We start from the raw sequence: 20,437 nt of genomic DNA, 5'->3' as shown, positions 1-20,437 counted from the left end.
TGAGGCACCTTTTTTTTTTTTTTTTTTTTTGCAAGAGCTCAGGCGATGCACAACTCATGAATGTGGTTTCTTCAAGCTGCAATTATTAAATCTGTTACTTTTTCTCTGTTCTTTTTTGTTTGTGCAAGGCCATTGCTAATGGCTAATGATGAGATATTCATCAGAAGCATGACTGGTCTTAATTAAACCTTGCCCCATGTTCTCAGAGATACTGCTGGGAACAGAGGAGGTGGAAACCCTCTGTGGAAGAGGAAATACAACCTACAAACACTCAAAGAATAATGCTCAAAGAGTCTAAAATGTGCTGATGAAGCACAATGATACATTCAGAATAGTGTCTCCCTGTTGGGGAACATTTTCACTCCTTGTACAAAAAAAATACAAGAGTAGAGCATAATATTTCAGTTCAAACCATGAAAATACTTTGGCATGTGGAAGGTATGTATATGATAAATTTAGGGCATAGCTACGTATTCACTTACATGCTGGATATGAAGATTCTACAGTCACCTTGCTTCTTTTCTTACGACAAAAGCATTTCTAAAACAAGATGATGGTGTCCTCACATTGCAGGATAATCTGTTTGAGTCAAAAGCTGATGAGTAAAGTGCTAGATGACAAACTGCACTGAGCAAGGGGCTTTTGACCACAGGACCTTCAGTTGGCACAACTACCCATCTTCATTGGGATCCCTGCTAACATGCTCACTGTAGCTTCATCCAGGTAAAAGTTTAAAAATTACTGTGTTTAAGAATTTCCATCTCTTCTCCCATAGAAGAGATTTCCCTGCAAAATTATAGGGCCTGGAGCCTGGAATTTGGATACAGTAATAATTCAATGGAGTATTAACAAACTTACAGTTCAATACACCGCTGCCCTGCAGGCTTGGGAGATTCCAGACTTTCCAGTGAAAATAAAGAGCACTTTGTTTCTAGCCTTCAAAGTGTTGAAATACAATACCTGAAAACCACAACACTACTATGTAAAAGTGCTATGTCACGTCATTGATAGAAGTGACTAATCCTTTATTAGTTTAACGTTTGTCACTCTGCACAGCAAGAGTCACTTATATAGTTAGCTCCTCAGGGAAGCATTTTTCCTGTTGTCTAGATTAGTGAAGTCCTTGGCAATCAGCAGTACCCTAAAATACTAATGAACAGTTCTTCAGAAATGAAGCGGTATCACTAGAGCTTTATAAGATACAAATCTTACAGCTTATTAAGCTTTAAAAATCTTTCTAAGATAGTCTAAAAACATGGGAGTTTGATGTATGTACTATAAACAGGTATGTAATATTATTCATACTTTAAACAGTGTATGTATTTACCTACAGAAAAGAGGATGTGTACATATATAATTCCATAGGGATGCAATGCTACACAGTCTTACTAGCTCAAGTCTGGGAGCAGCATTTCTGCAATACTGCATGTAGACTAATGATTAGAAAATTCTGCCAGTAGACCACACTGCTTCTAAACCTCATCTGCTTGCATAGATCCAGCTTGTGGGTCCACAAAGTATTTTTTAAGATCTGGTTCAGGACCAACTTGGATGCTTCTGCACTGTGAGACAGACATATGAATGAAAAAAATGAAGCCGAGTTTAACCACAGAAAAGACCTGCCTACCTCAGGCTGAGGATTCTCAACAGTGCTGTACACTGTTTCAGTGGGAAGGTAACAGTGGTGCTAGGGTTTGGGTATATATTTAAAAATAAAAGTTGAAGAGGAACTAGTTGAGATGAGTTGATGGTGACAGAGGTCATATCTGTAGTACCTATTTCATTTCTAGGGGGAAGATCCTCATCTTCATGACTAGGATACCTCTCCTTCCGGTCAAGCAGAAGAAAATAAATCATTTTCTCTTGGTTTTCTCTGGAAAAAAAAAAGAAGAAAATTCTTTAAATTTGAAGAGAAAAAAAATCTACATGTAGATAAACCCTTCTCATCAAACAAACAGTTATAGTTATTCTAAATAAGCTGGAAATTCTCATATACCTGTCAGCTAGATACACAACCCACAAAGCTTCTGAGAATCTTGCTGTCTCCAACAACCAGCTAGTGAGAAAAGGAAATATGATTCCCATGTTATACACACAGAACAGAGGCACAGGACAGATGAGGTAACGTGTCCACAGGAAGTCCAAAGCAAAAGTGGCAGCAAGACAGGTCTCCTGAGCCTCTAAATGCTCTTTCCAATACATGTGTCTCTTAACACCTCAGAAAATACACCAGCTCTCAGGTGTAAGATTGAAATAAATAAAAATTTGCCGATAAAGGCATTTCCAACACAAATCAGAGCAATGATACCTCCCCATTCGGACTGCATGGCCCATCTTTTCAGGAAGTGACCTTGCATGGCAGTAAGGGAAGATATGCTGTGAGCTTCTGACACATGGTGCAAGAAAGGCTCAGTGCTTGCTCCCAACAGCTCACTAGCAATTGAGCAGCCAGAGGGTGAGAAGTTGCTACTGGTCCCTCACAGCAAGATACATGTTAAAGTGACCTCTACCTCTCCGCAGGTTTATAAGCGTCCCAGCCCATGGACACCCAACTGATATTAAGACTGAGCAAGTGCTTACTCTTCCGACAACAAGTCCTGTAAGAGTTTGTTTCGGTCACGGAAGCAGCCTAATGAGTGCATGCTATCTAACACATCTGGATCAATATCCTCCAAGGAAGGGAGAGAACGAATCTGCACCTTTCGAGGGATTGGTTGCTCTGGTTCTGGCTCGTTCTTACCCCCTCTGCAGAGGAAAGAAGACGAGAGAAAGAAAGGGGACAGGGAAAGGAGAGAAAAGAAACATGAGTCACAAATGAACCTGTACTCCTAAACACAGCCTGCAGCAACAGATGGAAATAGCTTGTTAAATTCCCACTGAGAGACCAGAGCTCGCAACCAGACAGATATTATTTTCAGAAGAAACCACCGTGAAGTCTAAGAGTGACCAGCACCTTGTGGATTTAGGTCTTTAATGAGAAATGTCTGCATTCAGTCAGAAAGTCAGTAGGAGCTTCACTTACCACTGCCCTCATAATTTAAGCAACTGTTCAGTATCCTAATGCCAAACATTTATAAACCACTATGCAGTTTTAGAGATGCTGTCTCATCAGCAGGTCAGACCTCAGGCTATCAGGCTGAAAAGTGCAAGCTGAATTATTCTCTTTCAAAGAAGGAGCTGCAAACAAACCGTCACTGTTTTCCACCAATTCTCATTACAAACAGCATTGGAGCAGTTTCTTCCTTTAAAACTTCCAATATGATTAAGAGACCTCAGTGTTCAGGTCCCCACTTGACACACTTTAAAGTTTTTTTTAGGAAACCAGGCTGTTCATTTACACGTCCAAATATGACAATCTCTGCTTCTCTTCAGACGTGCAGATTTGAAAATTGCGGCCCAAGTGTGATGCCCGAGGTCAGCGGCAGACCTAGGAATACACCATTAGCGGTAGAGCATACGACTCTCTTAAAAGTAGTTAACCCAGGCTTCCTGCATAATTATTTCATCCCATTCACTAGACTCAGGAAATATTGATTATTCATTGCAATTAAAAGCCCTGACTGTAAGAAACAGGTCAAGGTGTCAGGGTATCTATAACCGACTGAATGATATATTTTGCAGGTACCCTGAATATCCTTTGATTTTATTTAAGTAGACAGTGAGCAATTTATGCAAACTCTATCCACCCGAAGAGGTGGTTTTGGTAGTGGTGGTTATTTTGGTTGGAGAAACTGTCTGCCCTGAATATTTGCTGTTTTTCAATGGATGCCTTGTGCGATGTCGAGGTTTTCTTACTCTGTGGGTCAAGTCCTCCCTTTTCTTTATGTGATGTAAATGTGTGACTGTTGGGTCCAGGCTCCTAAGGTGGGCAACAGGAATCAGGAATATTTAAGATGCATCAGATGTCAGCATTTGCTGTTTAGGGGGCTGTGCTTGGGCAGAAGATTCTTCCTTTTGATTCTGGCAGAAATAAGGTGAACACAACTTGTGACCTTACTCACATAGTTTAAAATGCTCTGGGCTCAGATGTCAGCTATCCAAGTATATACACAAAAAATGTATCTCCAAATCAAACGCACCTAATTTCTCTTGGGTAGGTTAGAAAGCAGCTCTGGTAAGATCATACACATGAGCTCAAGGTCTCAGCCAGGGTACCAGAAAGACAGCTAAGGCAGATTAATTATCTCCTCCAACATAAGAAGGCAATACTAAGTCATTGCAGACAAGGCTCTGATGCTGGGACAGGACAGTTAACACACTACACCTTAATCACAGCAGATTGCTGCGTGCTACTTGCAATTTATTTTCAAGCGAGTTGAAATGCAATTGCGAGGCATCTGCTCTGTTAACCATGTTTGTGGGACATCACTTGCAGAAAGACACGTCAGAAATTTTCATTTTATCTTCTCTTGAAGCAGTGAAAATGTGCTTAGCCCTTCTGGATAGATGTCATGGACTCAGAGTCTGGTGTGTGTAACATGGGTCATAACAACATGGATGGGATCCCCATGAGCACTCACACACACCCTGCTCAGTTTTTTTCAGTTTAGGGGACCGAAAACAGAATATACAGAACAGAGACAGAATCTGCTCCTTGGGATTCGTTCCTGTGTGTCAGACCACTAAAACACAGCTTCTGATGCCTCCTTGGAGTCTCGCAGAAGGGTCTGTGTCTTCTACAATGACACCATGGCCCTGTGTGTAAGGCCTAGATTCAAAAATCCTTGTTCAACTGAAGAAACATCTTATTCCTTGAGTGTCCTGTCTTTAAGAGGTAGCTACTCCTACCTCTTAGGATCAGGATCTAGCTCTCAGCAAGTAATAAGCAATGATTAGATCATAACCTTGCACTATTAAAGCCAGTGATGACCTTGTCATTAAGATAAATTCTTGTAGGATGGACCTTTGAACAGCAGCTGAGAGTTTCTTCTTTTTTAATGATCTGGAGTTCACTTTTTAAAAGTATTGACTTAATAAATACTTCATTATGTTACAAGCAGATGTCCTTAAGGCAATTTAAAGAGATTAAAAAGAATTATTGTTTTTGAAAATTTCCAGAAAAATCTGGGTTTCCTACTAGTTGCCCTAGTCTATAGCAGAGTATGACCTCCAAGCTTCTTTTACATCAATCAGCATGGGAGCCATTTCTTAAGAGCACAGCTTGCCATCTTCTGTGCACTGAAAAGTGGCTTTTTCCTTATGCCCTGCACATGGTCAGCCTCAGACATAGGAATTTTCACACCTCCTCATCAGGTACAAGCAAAATCTGCAAAGAGGTGTCTCATCATTTGGCAATGTAATTCAGTGCTTCAGGAAATGAAAATCACTGGGGCTGGGCTGTGGTTGGCATGACTCTCCTGCCTGTTCCATTCTCAGTCTAGCAGAGAGTGACAAATTTGTTGCATTTCAGCCCACATAGACACCAAACAATGTCACACGATGAATACTGCAAATCACGTATATTTTTTAAAGGCTCGCATGAATATAATTGCTAGTTTAAAACCCATCCTCTTTTGTGAGGATCGATGCATACAATGGCTGTGATTCCAGACCAGGGTGAACTTTTTCCGTCTCTCCGTGAAATTCCCTCATGAATCTCACCAAAATGCACATTTGCATCAGTGCAAAGCAAAGCAGAACTGGTACAGTTATTCTTCTTCTGATTTTAGTAAATTTGGTACCCTCACAATTGGGACAATAGCTCAGTGTAACAGGAGTATGTATTTATCATAATAGCTAATTTTATTTGCCCTCTTGCTTTATTAAAAAAACGTGAAAATAACTGCTGTTCATTTGCTGACTTATGATAATCTGTGCTTGAGGTAAAAATAAATTATTTCAGTTAAAAAGACTTAAAAAATCTCACTAAATTAATTTGGGTGGGAGAGCAAGAAGAACTGGAGGTTGGTGATGAAAGGTTTATCTTTTTTCCTTTTTTTTAGGTTTATGAATCATGACTTCAACTTTCAAGACCTCTTTCCCTGTCTGCCTAGTCTGCAATTAAATCTTTTCCTCAGTTTCACAACAGCCTTAATAGTTATTTGAAGAATTAAGTGAAATCACTTATATGTCCTGAGTACAACTTTCAGGTCAGAAACCTATATATGACAAAGAATTAAGATTTTACATAGATTAGTAGTGTTACATGAAATAAAGAAAAAATGAAAGAAAAAATGAAAGAACTGAGCAAAACAGCCATAGAGTAAAAACACTTATAACCACCCCTTCTCTGTCAGCATCAATATTTCCAGGCAAAATTAATGCAAAGAGGCTGTGAAACATTAACCAGATGAAAGTAGTTGAGTTTTGGAGTTGGCAGGGTTATTCACAGACTAAATTTAGCCAAAGGAGGTTAACCTCCTCAGGTCAATCCATGGCGAGTATAGAGAAAATGAGAGACTGACTCATTAAAGAAGCTATTTTGAGCAGAAACTTCATTTTAGGCAATCTGAACAGGCTTCTGGAAGAGCCTTTCTCTCTCTGCATTGACTGCACTGGAAGTCGAGGGAAGACTTGCTTTTGCAAAACTCAGTTTCTACTTCTGAAAACAGCCTCATATGCCATTTCCATTGGGGTAAAAACCTGCTTACTGTGTCAATCATCAAAGAGTCTGACCTTCATGAAGAAGTACACAAAAATGTTCATACACTTATGTCTGCAAAGAAAAAAATCTTCACATTCTAAATCTAGCATAAAGTAGTGAAATAATACCTGCCTAATTGTGCATGTGAGCCTAGGACAACAGTCCTTTGAGAGGTGAAAACTTCCAGGCAAAAATCTTGAGGAGATTTAGAATAATAATAAAAGTGATCAATGATATTTCATTTTATTTCCTATTCCAGTTCTGATCAAAGCACAGAGGAAGTCAGCTGATTTCACTCTATGAAGAAACAGAGGGGATCAGCTACCAGTCTGATGTAAACAGTATTTACTTCTGGAATTGCTAGTAAGACATTATAGGAGGGTATTTCAGAGATTACAATTAGAGATTTCCCCCCTCCATTTCTCCTACATTTATCCATGAAAGTTAAAAAAAAAAATCACTGCAGCAAACAATACTCCAGTCCTTCTTTGGTTTAAAAAGGTGCTGTGTCAACTGGTAACTGTAGAGAGTATGAAAAAGCCATGGGCAGAGCACTGCCACCATTTCAGGTGAACTAAGAAAAAAAGCATGTTATTCAACAAACTGTTGAATGCCCTCAGGTCCTACCGAAGTCAGATAAATCCAGAAGTGAACATTGCCCATAAGACAAAATTAGAGGAAACAAAACAAATCAAAACAAAGGTTTGGTTTTTTTTTTTTTACTGGTGACAGGTTTAAATATCAGTTCATATCAACTATTTCCCAAGAGCAATGATAGGATTATGAAGGCAGGACTTTCCTTATCTCCCACCTGGGGAACGAACCTGAAGGTATGCTGACCCCAGAAGCATATATCAAAGCATCATTTCCTTGTTTAGTATGTGAAGTATTCTCTGTAGTTTGATTAGGTTATCATTGGTATTTTAAAAAAAGTTATTTACTTAGGTTTCTTGAAATACTATTAAGGCTACACAAAGTGTAAGGTCACTTTCAAAAGCCATCAATCTTCCTTACACCCAAACCACTAGACAGGCACATACTTTTCTTACAGACATCCTGTTACACTGTCAAGAGTGCTGCTTTTAATCAAGTCACAGGACTACTCTCACATCAACAGGTTACAAAGTCAGAAGCAGCCTCAGCTTGCTGCGAAGGAGGAGTAGGGATTATGAGACAGAAAAGCTCCTGTTCACAGGTGCTTACTTACCGATATCATCATTTTTGTTTCTACTTCAGAGAAAAGCCAAGGTGCCCAGAAGGAACAAATGAAAGCTTTCTTGTCAAGAAGGTATTACAAGGGATTGTTTGTAGCACTTGGATAGCAAACTAAACATGGCTGTTAGTTGGGGTTTTTTTGCTGATCACTTGCAGGTATCTTTTTAACACAGCAAGTTGCTGGACTGAACATCTCATTTCAAACAACAGTAGCCACTGTATAAAAAGTTCCTGGCTTGATATATATATTTCTATATATTTATGAAATTATATGACTAGCAAAGGGTTAAAAAAACCCCGGCATTAGATGCCTTTCTGTCCTCTGCCTCTTTCTTCACCTGTGTGAAAGCTGCTTTCCAACTTCAGTCCCTCTCTTCTGAGATCACTAGAATCTCAGCTCCTGTAACAGAACCAATAACAAATGCATGCAAAAGTGAATTAAAAATGTTACTTACATATACCATATGTGTTTCTGAATATGTTCTAGCTGTAAAATAAAAGAAATAAAATAATTAATCCTGTAAAACAGAAAAGGTAACTCCACAAGACATCCTTATTCAGGGCTTATTCAAGGAAATCCAACATTCTAGAGCTGGATCTGTGCAAACAACATGAGCTTTTTGCTGCATAAAGATCTTGCTTGTCCTCACCCACTCCACCGTTCCCAGGACAATGCATAAGCACAAGCCTTCACAGGCAAGTATTTTGGCAATTTAAGGTTTGCCCTTCCTAAGCCCTTCCCCTCTATAACCCAACTGAAGCTAACAAACTGCTCCTTTCTATATGTGCATAATAGCTCATTCTTTACACCTAAAGTTGATTTCTTTTTTTTTTTTTTCTGGGAAAAAAGAGAGAGAGAAGGAAATAGAACACACAGATAGTGTGAAGAGAGAAAATAAATTGTGCAGGTGTGAAATGAGCTTATGCTAGGACCCATTCTTGATTGGCTTCACATTTATCATTAAAATCTAAAGACCAAGTAGAATAAGGTTCTGTGTCAAAATAATACTATTTATTGTTCCAGCACCTGAACACCAGACTGCAAATTTCTTTTACTTCCCTCTTTCTTGTTTCACATATGAGCATTTTACTATGCAATGAAGGACCCATCAAAGCTGAACAGTGGCCTTGTCCACCTGGTAGATTCCAGCGAATGTTACACGATGACCATGTTTTCCACAAGCATGGGGGAAAGAAAGTAACACCCTTTTTCCAAGAGAAACTCTTAAAAGTAGAGGGAAGAAACTGTTCATATGACATACTTACAATACAACCTTCCTAATCTGTTGGTTTTGAAGCATCAGCACAGTAGAAAAGAACTTTCATAGATGCCTAGGGATTATTCCATTATGTTGACAATATTTCTCATATTCCTCATTATGAAGCACCTTCGTACGTGCAGAACAATATGCACACTCACTGTACACAGGCTTGTGTTTATGCAACACACAGGTGAGAGGCAGGGGAGAGCTGCAAGGAAATTCAAGCACTACCAGCTATAAGATGAAATCACACACCCATTAAGCTGGTCAGGAAGAACCAAGACAGCTGTCCTGCTCTTATTACTTTCCACTTCATTTCCAGAATAATGAGAATCAGAGGAAAAAAAAAAAAAAGAAAAAAAAGAGGAACAGACAAACAACAATATCTCAGAGATAGAAAGCAGGTGTTTCCCACAGACAGCAAGGAATCAGAGACCTCTGTGCTATGGAACAACAGCTCTGTTCCTGGGAAACCAGGAATATCTGAGGTTGGCTCTATATGAGATAATTTTCTAAGTGAGACGGCTTTTCCTGAAAACAAAGAAACAAGGGAACGCAGCCTAGGAAAGCACGACGGGAGGCTGGAGAGATCAGTATGAGAGACAAATAGCCTCCTTTAAAATCAAGACTGTATCGAACACTGCAATCAGAGGTGCAATTGGTGCTTGCATATCTAGCTATCTTCTAACCAGCCCAGGTGCTGGGAGCACCAATGCCCCCCAGCACACACATCTAGAGGCCCGGGAAGACTTGCACAGCTTCCAACTGTGGCCTCAGCTCTGCCACAGTAATTCCCCTTCATCACAATTCCCCTTGCATTAGGTAGTCCTTTCATCCATGCACTAGTACAAGAAAGGTAGTGTATTCCTGACACACTGCCATCTCCCCTGAACAACTTAATTTGAGAAGATAAGATACACATAATGGGTGTTCCCCTAACAGCCTCCCCTCTTCCTCCTGGTTCTTTGCAAGCTGAGGTACAAACACAGAACATAAGAAGGGCCTATTTTGTACGGTTTCCATGGGACAGGATTTTAGCATGGTTATTTATCAGGTCCATAGTACTGTGAGGATCTGCTAAGAAGTATACTGTACCTCCTTTGCTCAGTAAAACCCCCCAGGAGATGAATATCTACTCATTATTTCATATACACCACATGGAGGGTTACAGACATTAATGATTTCAGACAAGATGCAGATGATACAGCTAAGCAATGTCCAAGCCTCTTTCATGCTTGCTTCTCCTGCTGCATTTTCTGCCTCCATGGGTCACATTGTTCTTTTGTGCCTGTGATATGCAGAAATGCCATGGCAAAGTAGACAACAGCACTTCATTTTCTGAGACAGAGAGGGGGAAGAAAGGAGGGTCACCAGTACATGTCTTAGTTACAGAACCTCTGGGCTCCTTCAGAGAAGATGTCAAACAGAAATCCCTTCTGCCCATCCCTGCTGATCAACCTTCTTTAAGCTAATGAACCCATAATATTTTTCTGAAAGAGAAGCCCTGTAGTACCTTGATATCCATTCAAAGGTGTATGACAGCTCTCATGGCTACTGTTTACCTACACATCTGCTATTCAAGCCACATCAAAACCATTGCTGTGAAGTACGCTGGGATATCCCAGATATGAAAAGCATTGTACAAAACCAATTTATATTCTGATTCAAATATAATTGCATTGAAACATTATTACAAGTGTGCTTGATGCTGCCAACATCTTCACTGCTTTTTTAAAGGTAATTAATTAATGCTTTGTTGCTTTTCATCTGCACTGAAGTGACAGGAGGGTTATGAGAGGGCGATTGGTTTTGACAAGGAGAAGCCTGTATGCTTTTTGCTGTGCAATGCAGGGGAGGGAGATACACAGTGGGAACTAATCTCATTCCTTCTGCCTTCATTTAAACACAATGTTTAAATGCATTTAAGTGACAAAGGCATTTAACAACCCTTCCCAGAGGGTGGTTCTTGCTGTTTGCACGAGTTTGCCAAATTTAATGCCATTTTATGGAAGTTGTAAAAATGCTCCTCCCTAGAATCTCCTAGCCACTGCAGGCAATTGTCTCATGGTGCCATCTCTGAAACAACAAAACATGCAGATTCATTGCACATGCACAGTCAGAGGAATGACTTCTGCAAGCTAAAAGGCTGTAATGGAAGGAGAGGGGGAATTCCTTTACCATGGTTTTACATAAAACATCCAATACTTGTATACTGAGGTAGCATCCAGGAGCCCCACTCACAGATGAGAGACCCACTGTGATACAGAGCTGTACAAGCTCACCAGAAAAAGAGGTCTCCTCCCCCAAGGATCTTATGCCTGAATTCTAAGGCAGGGAACAACAGATGGAGACAGACAGGCAGATGGAAAACAAGACAGTGCTGTCTACATCCTCGGCACTGATCTCAGCAGAGCGGTTGCCAAGCTAAAAAGTTCTGAACTGAAGAAAAACTTTCTCTAAGTCTGTGGATATGAATGAGGGCTTCCAGGCTCGAACTTGTCAAATTTCAAACTTTCCTGACCAGAAGGGGAAAAGTCTCGAACATATCTGTGAACTAAGTTGACCCACACCACAGACGAGTCTTCTTCATTTAGAAGATCCTCTAGTCTGAGCTTTAAACCTACAGCATAATGTCAAGACAGAGGCTTTTCCTGACCAAAGGATTCAAGCTGGCAGTGCAAACAGCACTGGTAAAACCATTATCTGTGTCAGTATTAGCAGCCATACTATAGCAGCCTCCAGGGACCTAGACAAGGGCAAAGTATCACTGTGGTACATGCATGGTGGATGAATAGGGCCTTGGCAGCCAAAAGCTTACAGCCTAAATACGACAACTAGCAACTACTCCCATCCTACAGGTGGTGAAGGGAGATAATTTAAATGATGTCACAGGCACCTTACCATAAGACCTTCTAGAAAAATGAATAAGGAATCAGGATGTGTTTTCCCTTGCTCATTTATTTTTAACATGCTTTAGATGCTGTGGTATCTAAAGAATCATAGAATCATAGAATCGTTAAGGTTGGAAAAGACCCTTAAGATCATCAAGTCCAAACGCCAAGCTATCACTGCCAAGTCCACCACTAAACCATATCCCCAAGCACCACGTCTACCCTTCTTTTAAATACCTCCAGGGATGGAGACTCCACCACCTCCCTGGGCAGCCTGTTCCAATGTTTGACAACCCTTTCGGTGAAGAAGTTTTTCCTAATATCCAACCTAAACTTCCCCTGGTGCAGCTTGAGGCCATTTCCTCTCGTCCTATCGCTTGTTACTAGGGAGAAGAGACCGACCCCCGCCTCGCTACAACCTCCTTTCAGGTAGTTGTAGAGAGCGATAGGGTCTCCCCTCAGCCTCCTCTTCTCCAGACTAAACAACCCCAGCTCCTTCAGCCGCTCCTCATAAGACTTGTTCTCTAGACCCTTCACCAACTTTGTTGCCCTTCTTTGGACACGCTCCAGCATCTTGATGTCCTTCTTGTAGTGAGGGGCCCAAAACTGAACACAGTACTTGAGTTGCGGCCTCACCAGTGCCGAGTACAGGGGCGCGATCACTTCCCTGCTCCTGCTGGCCACACTATTCCTGATACAAGCCAGGATGCTGTTGGCATTCTTGGCCACCTGGGCACACCGCTGGCTCATGTTCAGCCAGCTGTCAACCAACACCCCCAGATCCTTTTCCTCCAGGCAGCTCTCCAGCCACTCCTCCCCAAGCCTGTAGCATTGCATGGGGTGGTTGTGACCCAAGTGCAGGACCAGGCACTTAGCCTTGTTGAATCTCACACTGTTGGCTCCAGCCCATTGATCCAGCCTGTCCAGGTCCCTCTGTAGAGCCTTCCTACCCTCAGTCAGATCAACACTCCTGCCCAACTTCGTGTCATCTGCAAACTTACTGAGGGTGACCTCAATCCCCTCATCCACATCATCAGTGAAGATATTGAACAGGACCGGCCCCAACACTGAGCCCTGGGGAACCCAGCTCATGACTGGCCGCCAACGGGATTTGACTCCATCCACCACCACTCTCTGGGCTTGGCCGTCCAGCCAGTTTTTAACCCAGCGCAGAGTGCACTTGTCCAAGCCGTGAGCAGCCAGCTTCTCCAGGAGAATGCTGTGGGAGACAGTGTCAAAGGCCTTACTAAAGTCCAGGTAGACAACGTCCACAGCCTTCCCCTCATCCACTAAGCAGGTCACCTTATCATAGAAGGAGACCAGGTTAGTGAGGCAGGACCTCCCTTTCATAAACCCATGCTGGCTGAGCCCGATCCCCTGGGTGTCCTGCACATGCCACAGAACGGCATTCAAGATGATCTGCTCCATGACCTTTCCCGGCACCAAGGTCAGGCTGACAGGCCTGTAGTTCCCCGGATCCTCCTTCTGACCCTTCTTGTAGAGGGGCGTCACATTTTCCAGTCATCTGGGACCTCTCTGGTTGACCAGGACTGCTGATAAATGATGGAGAGTGGCTTGGCGAGCTCCCTCAGTATCCTTGGGTGGATCCCATCTGGCCCCATGGACTTGTGAACATCCAGGTGAAGGAGCAGGTCAGTGACTGCCACCTCTTCAACAACTGGGACTTCATTCTGCATGCTATCTCCATGTCCCAGCACAGGGGCCTGACAACCCTGAGGATGACCAGTCTGACTATTAAAGTCTGAGACAAAGAAAGCATTAAGTACCTCAGCCTTCTCCTCATCTTTTGTGACAAGGTTACCCTCTGCATCCAGCAAAGGAGGGAGATTCTCCCTGGCCCATCTTTTGTCATCAGGTATTTCAGACTATGTGGACACCCAACATGGAAGACAAGTCATTCTACTCTGGAATAAAATGTCAACTAGGGGATGGTAACAACTTCATCAGAATAGCTTATTCTGCAATATCTGCTCTGATCCACCTAGCTCTGCAGACAAAATTTCTATAATTGTCACAGAACTTTAAAAGGAAAGTGGCTAAAAAACTCCCTACTCTTCCCCCCTTTGCTTTTGTGTTTCTGTAAAAGAAAATATCAACTGAGAATGCAAATGGATTCTACTACAGGAGCTGTAAGTCTCCACTGTAGAGGTGCTGAATCATTAGAACCCTCCAAGAAAAAAAAATCTACTTTCCAAAGAGCACATAACTAAAAGAAACGTCATCCTGCAGTAATACAGGCACTGAGAGCATTCATTCTCTTCCATAAACCTTCTCAGACTTAAACTAGTTTGATTTTCCCTCCTGACACTGCTCCTACTAGAAAGCTGTCCCAGAACCCCACTAATACAGCTAAAACGGTTCCAATTTCTAGCCTACTTTCACGTAAGGCCATTTGACATACATTCCATTTTGTGCCAGTATCTTCCTCTAGTTTAAATAATCCTTCTCTCCCTGAATATTCTAATGAATGTGCAGACAACCACCACAACCTTTCTTAGACATCATCTGTGTAGATTAAGTGGAGCTATTTTAGGCTGTGCTATTCAGACAGGCTCTCTCAAATGTTGACCAGCTTATTACTAATTCTTTGTTTGATTGAATCTTTCCTGAACATGGGTGGTCAGAAATACCATGACCAGCAGCTAGGGTCAACTTCTCCAGTCTACTGAAAGAAAAACATGGATTCATTTATTTTAAAGCATATTCTGTAAAACAGGCCCAGTAAAGAAGAACGGTCAAGGATGTCCCACTAATAATACCCGAATCTACGTAACATATGGTGAGCGAGAACAATATTCCACTAAGACATAATAAAGTCTTCTTTCTATACATGAATTATATACAAAGAAAGGTATTACCTATTTCTTAAGGCAGAAAAGGGCCAGCAACAATAATTCTGAGTACCCTCCTCTCCATTAATCCCCTCAAGCTCTAACACTGAAGCCGAATGATGACAGTTAAGCATGAATGATAGTTCTGGTTTTGTTGATCATTTGAACAGATGGACTGGGGAAGGTGTGGGTGTGCTGTGAAATGGCAATTACTGCAGGGAGGGAAATGTAGTTGGATGAAAAGGAAGAGAGATACAAATCAAAAAAAGGAACAAAGCAGAGAGGGGAAGGAAAAAATGAAACAAAAAAATTCTAGTGACCTTACATATCACTATATTTTTCTGCTGAATTCACCAGATATTGAGCAAATGATCAGTAATGGTAACAGCTACATCTGTACCTATTGCACCCAAGCCACAACTTCACTCAGATCTTTGTATAAATATCAAATTGATTCCAGTGAGATATTTTCTAGGAATAAAGGCTTCCAAATAAACCCATATTTATACCAGTTTTCACAGGACACAGCTAAAATAGAATTCAGATCTCTCCTCAAAATGAACTATATATTCCCGTCTCCTGTGTGGTAAACAAAGAGCTCCCTTTTGCTTGGCAATCTCAGCAACGAACACACTAACAGCATAGGAAGGGAAGTGTGACAGCAGCAGGGACAGCAAACCAGGAGTCCCTAAAATAATGAAAATAAGTTTGTAGCTAATAATAAAAAACGATCCTTTTTTCCTCACAGCTCTCAGCTCTTGAATACGTTCTATCTCAAATTCTTATTCACAATTCACTGGATAGTGCTTGTCAATAACTATCTGATCAGGTGGTTTTTTTCCTCCCTAAGGAAATAAGAGCTTCATTTTGATCAAGAAAAGGGCAAGGGGTGGGGGATGTCACTATGGGACCTTGATTTACCTTAACCATTTTCTCTCCTATGTGTGTATATTCTCTGCTGTATTGCACAATTCAAACATTTAGGGACGATGCTATATGGCAAAACTCAGTCAGAACAATCTGAAGAAGATCTAATGCCTGACGATCTGCTCCCTATCATACTCAAACCATTCACACTAAGATCTTTGAGAGAAAAAACCAACCAAACAAAACAACAGAAAAGCTGTTATGTTTACATTATGGAAACAAAACTAAGCTAGAGAGGGACTTGGTGACTTTCTGGGTCATGAATAATGGTTGCCTCATATCTCAGGGTACAGCCCTAACCTCTGCAGTATTCTTTCCATGACAATACTTGAAAAAAAATATTTTCTTTAAAAATCTGTTTAAGAAGGTCTTTTAAAGTGCCTAACACTTTTGTTATTTTTTTTTCCAATCAGTGCTACTTAGGTACTGCAAATTGGATAGCTACTGGGTTTGCAGAAGTAGGGAAACTAATAATAGCATGAAGAACTTTTCACCTACATCACCAAAAAGAGCATGACCTGGTTTTGCAATGAATGAAAGAAAAACTCAGCTGCAGCTGTCAGGTAATACTGTAAAGAGAGTTGTGAAGGGAGTTTCAGTTCACTTATTAGCAGACAGGTGTCTGCATCCCGAAAGCACCATCACAGCTGGTGCAGACTGATGCTGTTGTTAGCAGTCTCAGCAGAGAGGCCAAGTACTGATCTGAGAGTTTATTTATAAATATTTTAGCAGACTGAAGAACCAGGAGGAGTTTTAAATTTACATTTCTTTATACATACTCCCACTCAGAATCTGTGAGCTTAGTAAATCTGTATAAAATCATCACCAGAGCCTGACAATAGGATTTACAAGGGCAATGTACCCATAAAGGCAGAAGCCTCCACTGACAAGCGGGCAATCTTGCCTTCCAAAATGATTTTTTTTAATTCCCCAAAACATTAACACAGTGTTAATGGAGATAATCACTACACAGTGCTCACCCTTGCAGCATCTCTGTTGTAGTGATGGGATATATCCTAGATGCAAAGACTTAGTGCTGAATGCCAGGAGCTAAACACTGTGGGCCTAATCTTGCTCAGGACCACAGGGCACAAAATGAAAGAACAGACTAGAAGACACTTGCTCTGATGGCTGCTAGAGGATAATGCAGAGCATGTGCAGGATAGGATACAATGCAGGCTGTGTGGCATGAAGTGAGAAGCCACCAGTTTTGTCAGAAATGTAAGAAAAGCATACTCTGTTTAATAGCAAAGCTTCAAATAACAATCCTAACAGTTTTGGCCTTCAAACAGTTATATCATGTCCCTGACAAACTGCTGGACCAGCCAGGAGAGCCAGACAACTCAGGTGGACTCCAAAATATGCTAATGGTGGTCAGTGGCACTGTAATGGCATTATGAGGGATTTCTTCTAAATGCCCACTGTTACATATGAAGGAGAATTATGAGGCTGGAGAAGAGACACAAAGGTAATCCCCCCTCATGATTCAAAAGAGAAGGTAACTAACTTCTTCCCAAAGACTCCCCTCATTCTTTGCTTAGGAGGAAACACACAGGAGTGGCAGTAAATCAACAAGTTACCTTAGTTACTCAACCGTAACTGCAACAAGGTGACAAATGAAGCCTTGCTCACATGACTCACAGCAAATGCCTTCTTACCGTGAGACGTTTCGAGGCGTCCACTTCAATCATCCCCCGCAAAAGGTTCTGACAGTCAGGGGGGATAAAATGTGGCATGTGGAACACTCCACGTTTCACCTTCTCCAACAGTTGCCGCAAGTTGTCGTCGTCAAAAGGCAGGGCACCCTGCAGGGATGTGACAGAGTTGTGGATGGAAGAGACAAGTGAAAGGGAATTGGAGCAGGCAAAGGGAGAAAAGCCAGGATAAACACAGTGAGAGAATGGAAAAGAGGAAGCCAGCTCATAACGAATTATCATAAGTGAAAAAAACTTTTTATCCATGGAAAATAATTTCTTAGTGCTGCTGTATGTTCTCCAACATAAGAAACAAAACTGAGGACACAGTTTTATTATTAGACCTTTAATTAGAAAATGACTACCAGTATAAAACATAATACAAAATATGAAATTGCCTTTCCAGGCAAATTCACCAAAGGTGCATGCATGGATTCACTTAAATTCAGCTCAAGCTTTTGATCTGCTGGTATTCCTCCTGGGCATACTTTCACAGCAGCAATGTTTATCGTCTCCTTATTTTTAATCTTCCTGAGACACATTTATTGCAGACATTGAAAAGGAGGTGAACAGCATTTGAGAGACTTTTAGTAAAGAACATCCGCATTCTGATGGAGCAGTCAAATGACACAGCTGAAAGAAACTCTAACCAACATTAGCCTTTGGAAGCAGCAGACATTCTACCTGTTTAATATACTCCATCCAGTTCCCATGCTGTGGTCAGGTCATCAGTTTCTATTGCTTCCCTACTGTAGCTCACTTACATGAATGGCTTGAGGTTTTTTTAGCTGAAATTACATTTTGAATAGATCATCAGCTTGCCACAAAAAGCAGCAAAAGACCTATCCTTGCTGCAAGTACAAAAAAGAAAAAAAGAAGTTGAAATCTTTAGAATAACTCTACCAACTGAAGCTGTACCCTTTTACTACAAGTCTGCACCTTCCTAGATATTCTCACTTCCTTCCTGCGCTGCCTAATTCTAGTAGGTGTCGAGCTTCCTTGTTTTCCAGGATGGTTTGTGGGAAGCTGCAAGTTGTCAGCTGCTGTGATAATGAAGCTTTAAGTTGTCAGTTCTGGCACTGCTCTTACTACAGTGAGTAGTGCATCTGTATAAGCAATCCCGTGTTTATGGTTTACAGAGACCAACAGCTCCATTTACAGAAGCCTCAGAAAGCCCACCTGATGGCAACTGCTACTGGGCACTACTTACTGTTGTTTGTTCATTCAAGCAGCCTTGAAGAGAGAGCCTCCCTGTCTTCTGTAACCAATCTCCTGAGTTACCTACTTTTTTCCTAACTGTTCCAGACTTAAAGGAAAATCAATTCTGATAGTTCAGTACTTTGGCTAACGCAATTTAAACCATGATGAAGTCAGCAAGGCTGCTTTGTGGCATTTCCTGAAGGTAACAACTACAGCTCTTTTATTACTACCACCTGCTATTACAGCTTGAGACTTTTTGTAGGGTTTGTCCTGACACAATTAACTGGAGATCTCTTCACTCTCCGTCAATAATACACTTATTTCAATCATTTTGCAGGCTCATGTATATATGTAGGAACAAATGAAGATGCAGGGACAGAGAGACATCAGATCTTGACAGAGAATCCCCCTGAAAATGAAAAGCTCACTCCTACAAATCCTAACCATCATGACACATTCTCTCTTCTATTCCTACAAAATCAAGAAGTTATATTAAGAGCTCATTACACAGTTCTATTTTATCAGCTATGAAAATAGCTGCCCAGGAACAATAGATGACCAGGTACTACCTAGCGAGAAAGTTACAATTCTTCCCTTGCAACATCAAGAAAAAAAATCTAAAAAGTCAAAAAATCAGTGAATTGTAATGACTAAACAGAAAAAAAAGAGTAAGAATGGTTAAGGTGAATTAAAGCATCATACTGAGATTATTTCAAGATATTTTCATTTTAAAAATTATCAGCATAGTTTATAAATACAAATCCTTTAAAATTTTCAAGTATTTTAAACATGAATAATGTGCAGAATCTAACTCTAATTGTACATTGTACAAGTGCTTTAGTGAAAATAAAACATTTAAGTGAAGTAATTAGGTTTACTAATAAATGTACAAGAACATAAAATTTGACTTCGGGCTTGTTATTTTTATAATTGTAGGTGATCATCTGAACTATTATAAATATCAAAAATTTATCACACACAAAATCTACTCTCATATACAGTATTCAGTCTGCACATGGTATATGCATACATGAACACAAACTGTATTTTCCTACATTATACTATGGAAATTGATAGCAAATACCAAGCCTACCTGCCTTCAGCTGGACATCCAATTGTTGTATGTTTAGGAGTGCTACATTACCACCGCAAATCAGAATAAATTCCACAGAGAATTGAAACTTTGATCGAAAGAAGGATAAGTTGCAAGATACCACATTTTGAATACTAAAGAAAGTACTACTGAGCCAGATGGAAACTAATTTAAACTTTGTACTACTGGCTCAGTTTTATATTCCCAAGTGTACCAAATTAGAATGTAGCTCAATACTTGCATGAAACAAAATTGTTGCACTCAAATCTCTTGATAAAACACTGCAGTTAATGTATGCATATACCTATTGAAACATGTATATATAAGCAGAAGAAACAAATGCTTCCCAAACCCAGTCATATTTTGATCCCATGAAGGACTTTGATGCTTTCTGTATCCTGGAGTTGTAACCCTGCACATCCTTTCCAGTCAAAAAATGCACTGCAATATCACAACACAGCAAAAAGCATTTCTGGAGACAAGTTTTTGACACTTGTCTATGCTCTCCTGTGCAGGGCAGCAGCATTTCAAAGCAGCAGTAAAATATTCCTCATGCTTTTCCTTTGGGACTGGTGTAGAAATAAGAGGAAAGGATGCAACTGAGAGATCCAAAAATAAGGGAACTAAAATAACCCATCTGTACATGATGTCAACAGAATCACCATTAAATACAGCAGCATTTTCGTGTTTTTCTTTTCTTTTTAAAGGATAGCGCAAGGA

General features: G+C 40.7%; 1 protein-coding gene across 8 annotated transcripts in view; it reads right to left on the bottom strand.

Annotated features, from left to right (window-relative positions):
• BRSK2 (BR serine/threonine kinase 2) overlaps positions 1–20,437 on the bottom strand; it is a 333,778-nt gene that overhangs the window by 52,387 nt on the left and 260,954 nt on the right. For all 8 annotated transcript variants that reach the window (XM_064452485.1, XM_064452492.1, XM_064452484.1 and 5 more), the window contains 4 exons: positions 17,389–17,535; positions 8,254–8,285; positions 2,581–2,745; positions 1,776–1,873 (listed from right to left, as the gene is read on the bottom strand). In XM_064452485.1, the coding sequence (XP_064308555.1) occupies positions 1,776–1,873; positions 2,581–2,745; positions 8,254–8,285; positions 17,389–17,535 (442 nt within the window). The remainder of the gene's footprint in view (positions 1–1,775; positions 1,874–2,580; positions 2,746–8,253; positions 8,286–17,388; positions 17,536–20,437) is intronic.

The sequence above is a fragment of the Phalacrocorax carbo genome, chromosome 5, assembly GCF_963921805.1.
Source record: "Phalacrocorax carbo chromosome 5, bPhaCar2.1, whole genome shotgun sequence".
NCBI lineage: Eukaryota > Metazoa > Chordata > Aves > Suliformes > Phalacrocoracidae > Phalacrocorax > Phalacrocorax carbo.
The sequence above is the reverse complement of the archived record's forward strand: the minus strand, read 5'-3'. Positions and strand labels throughout refer to the sequence as shown.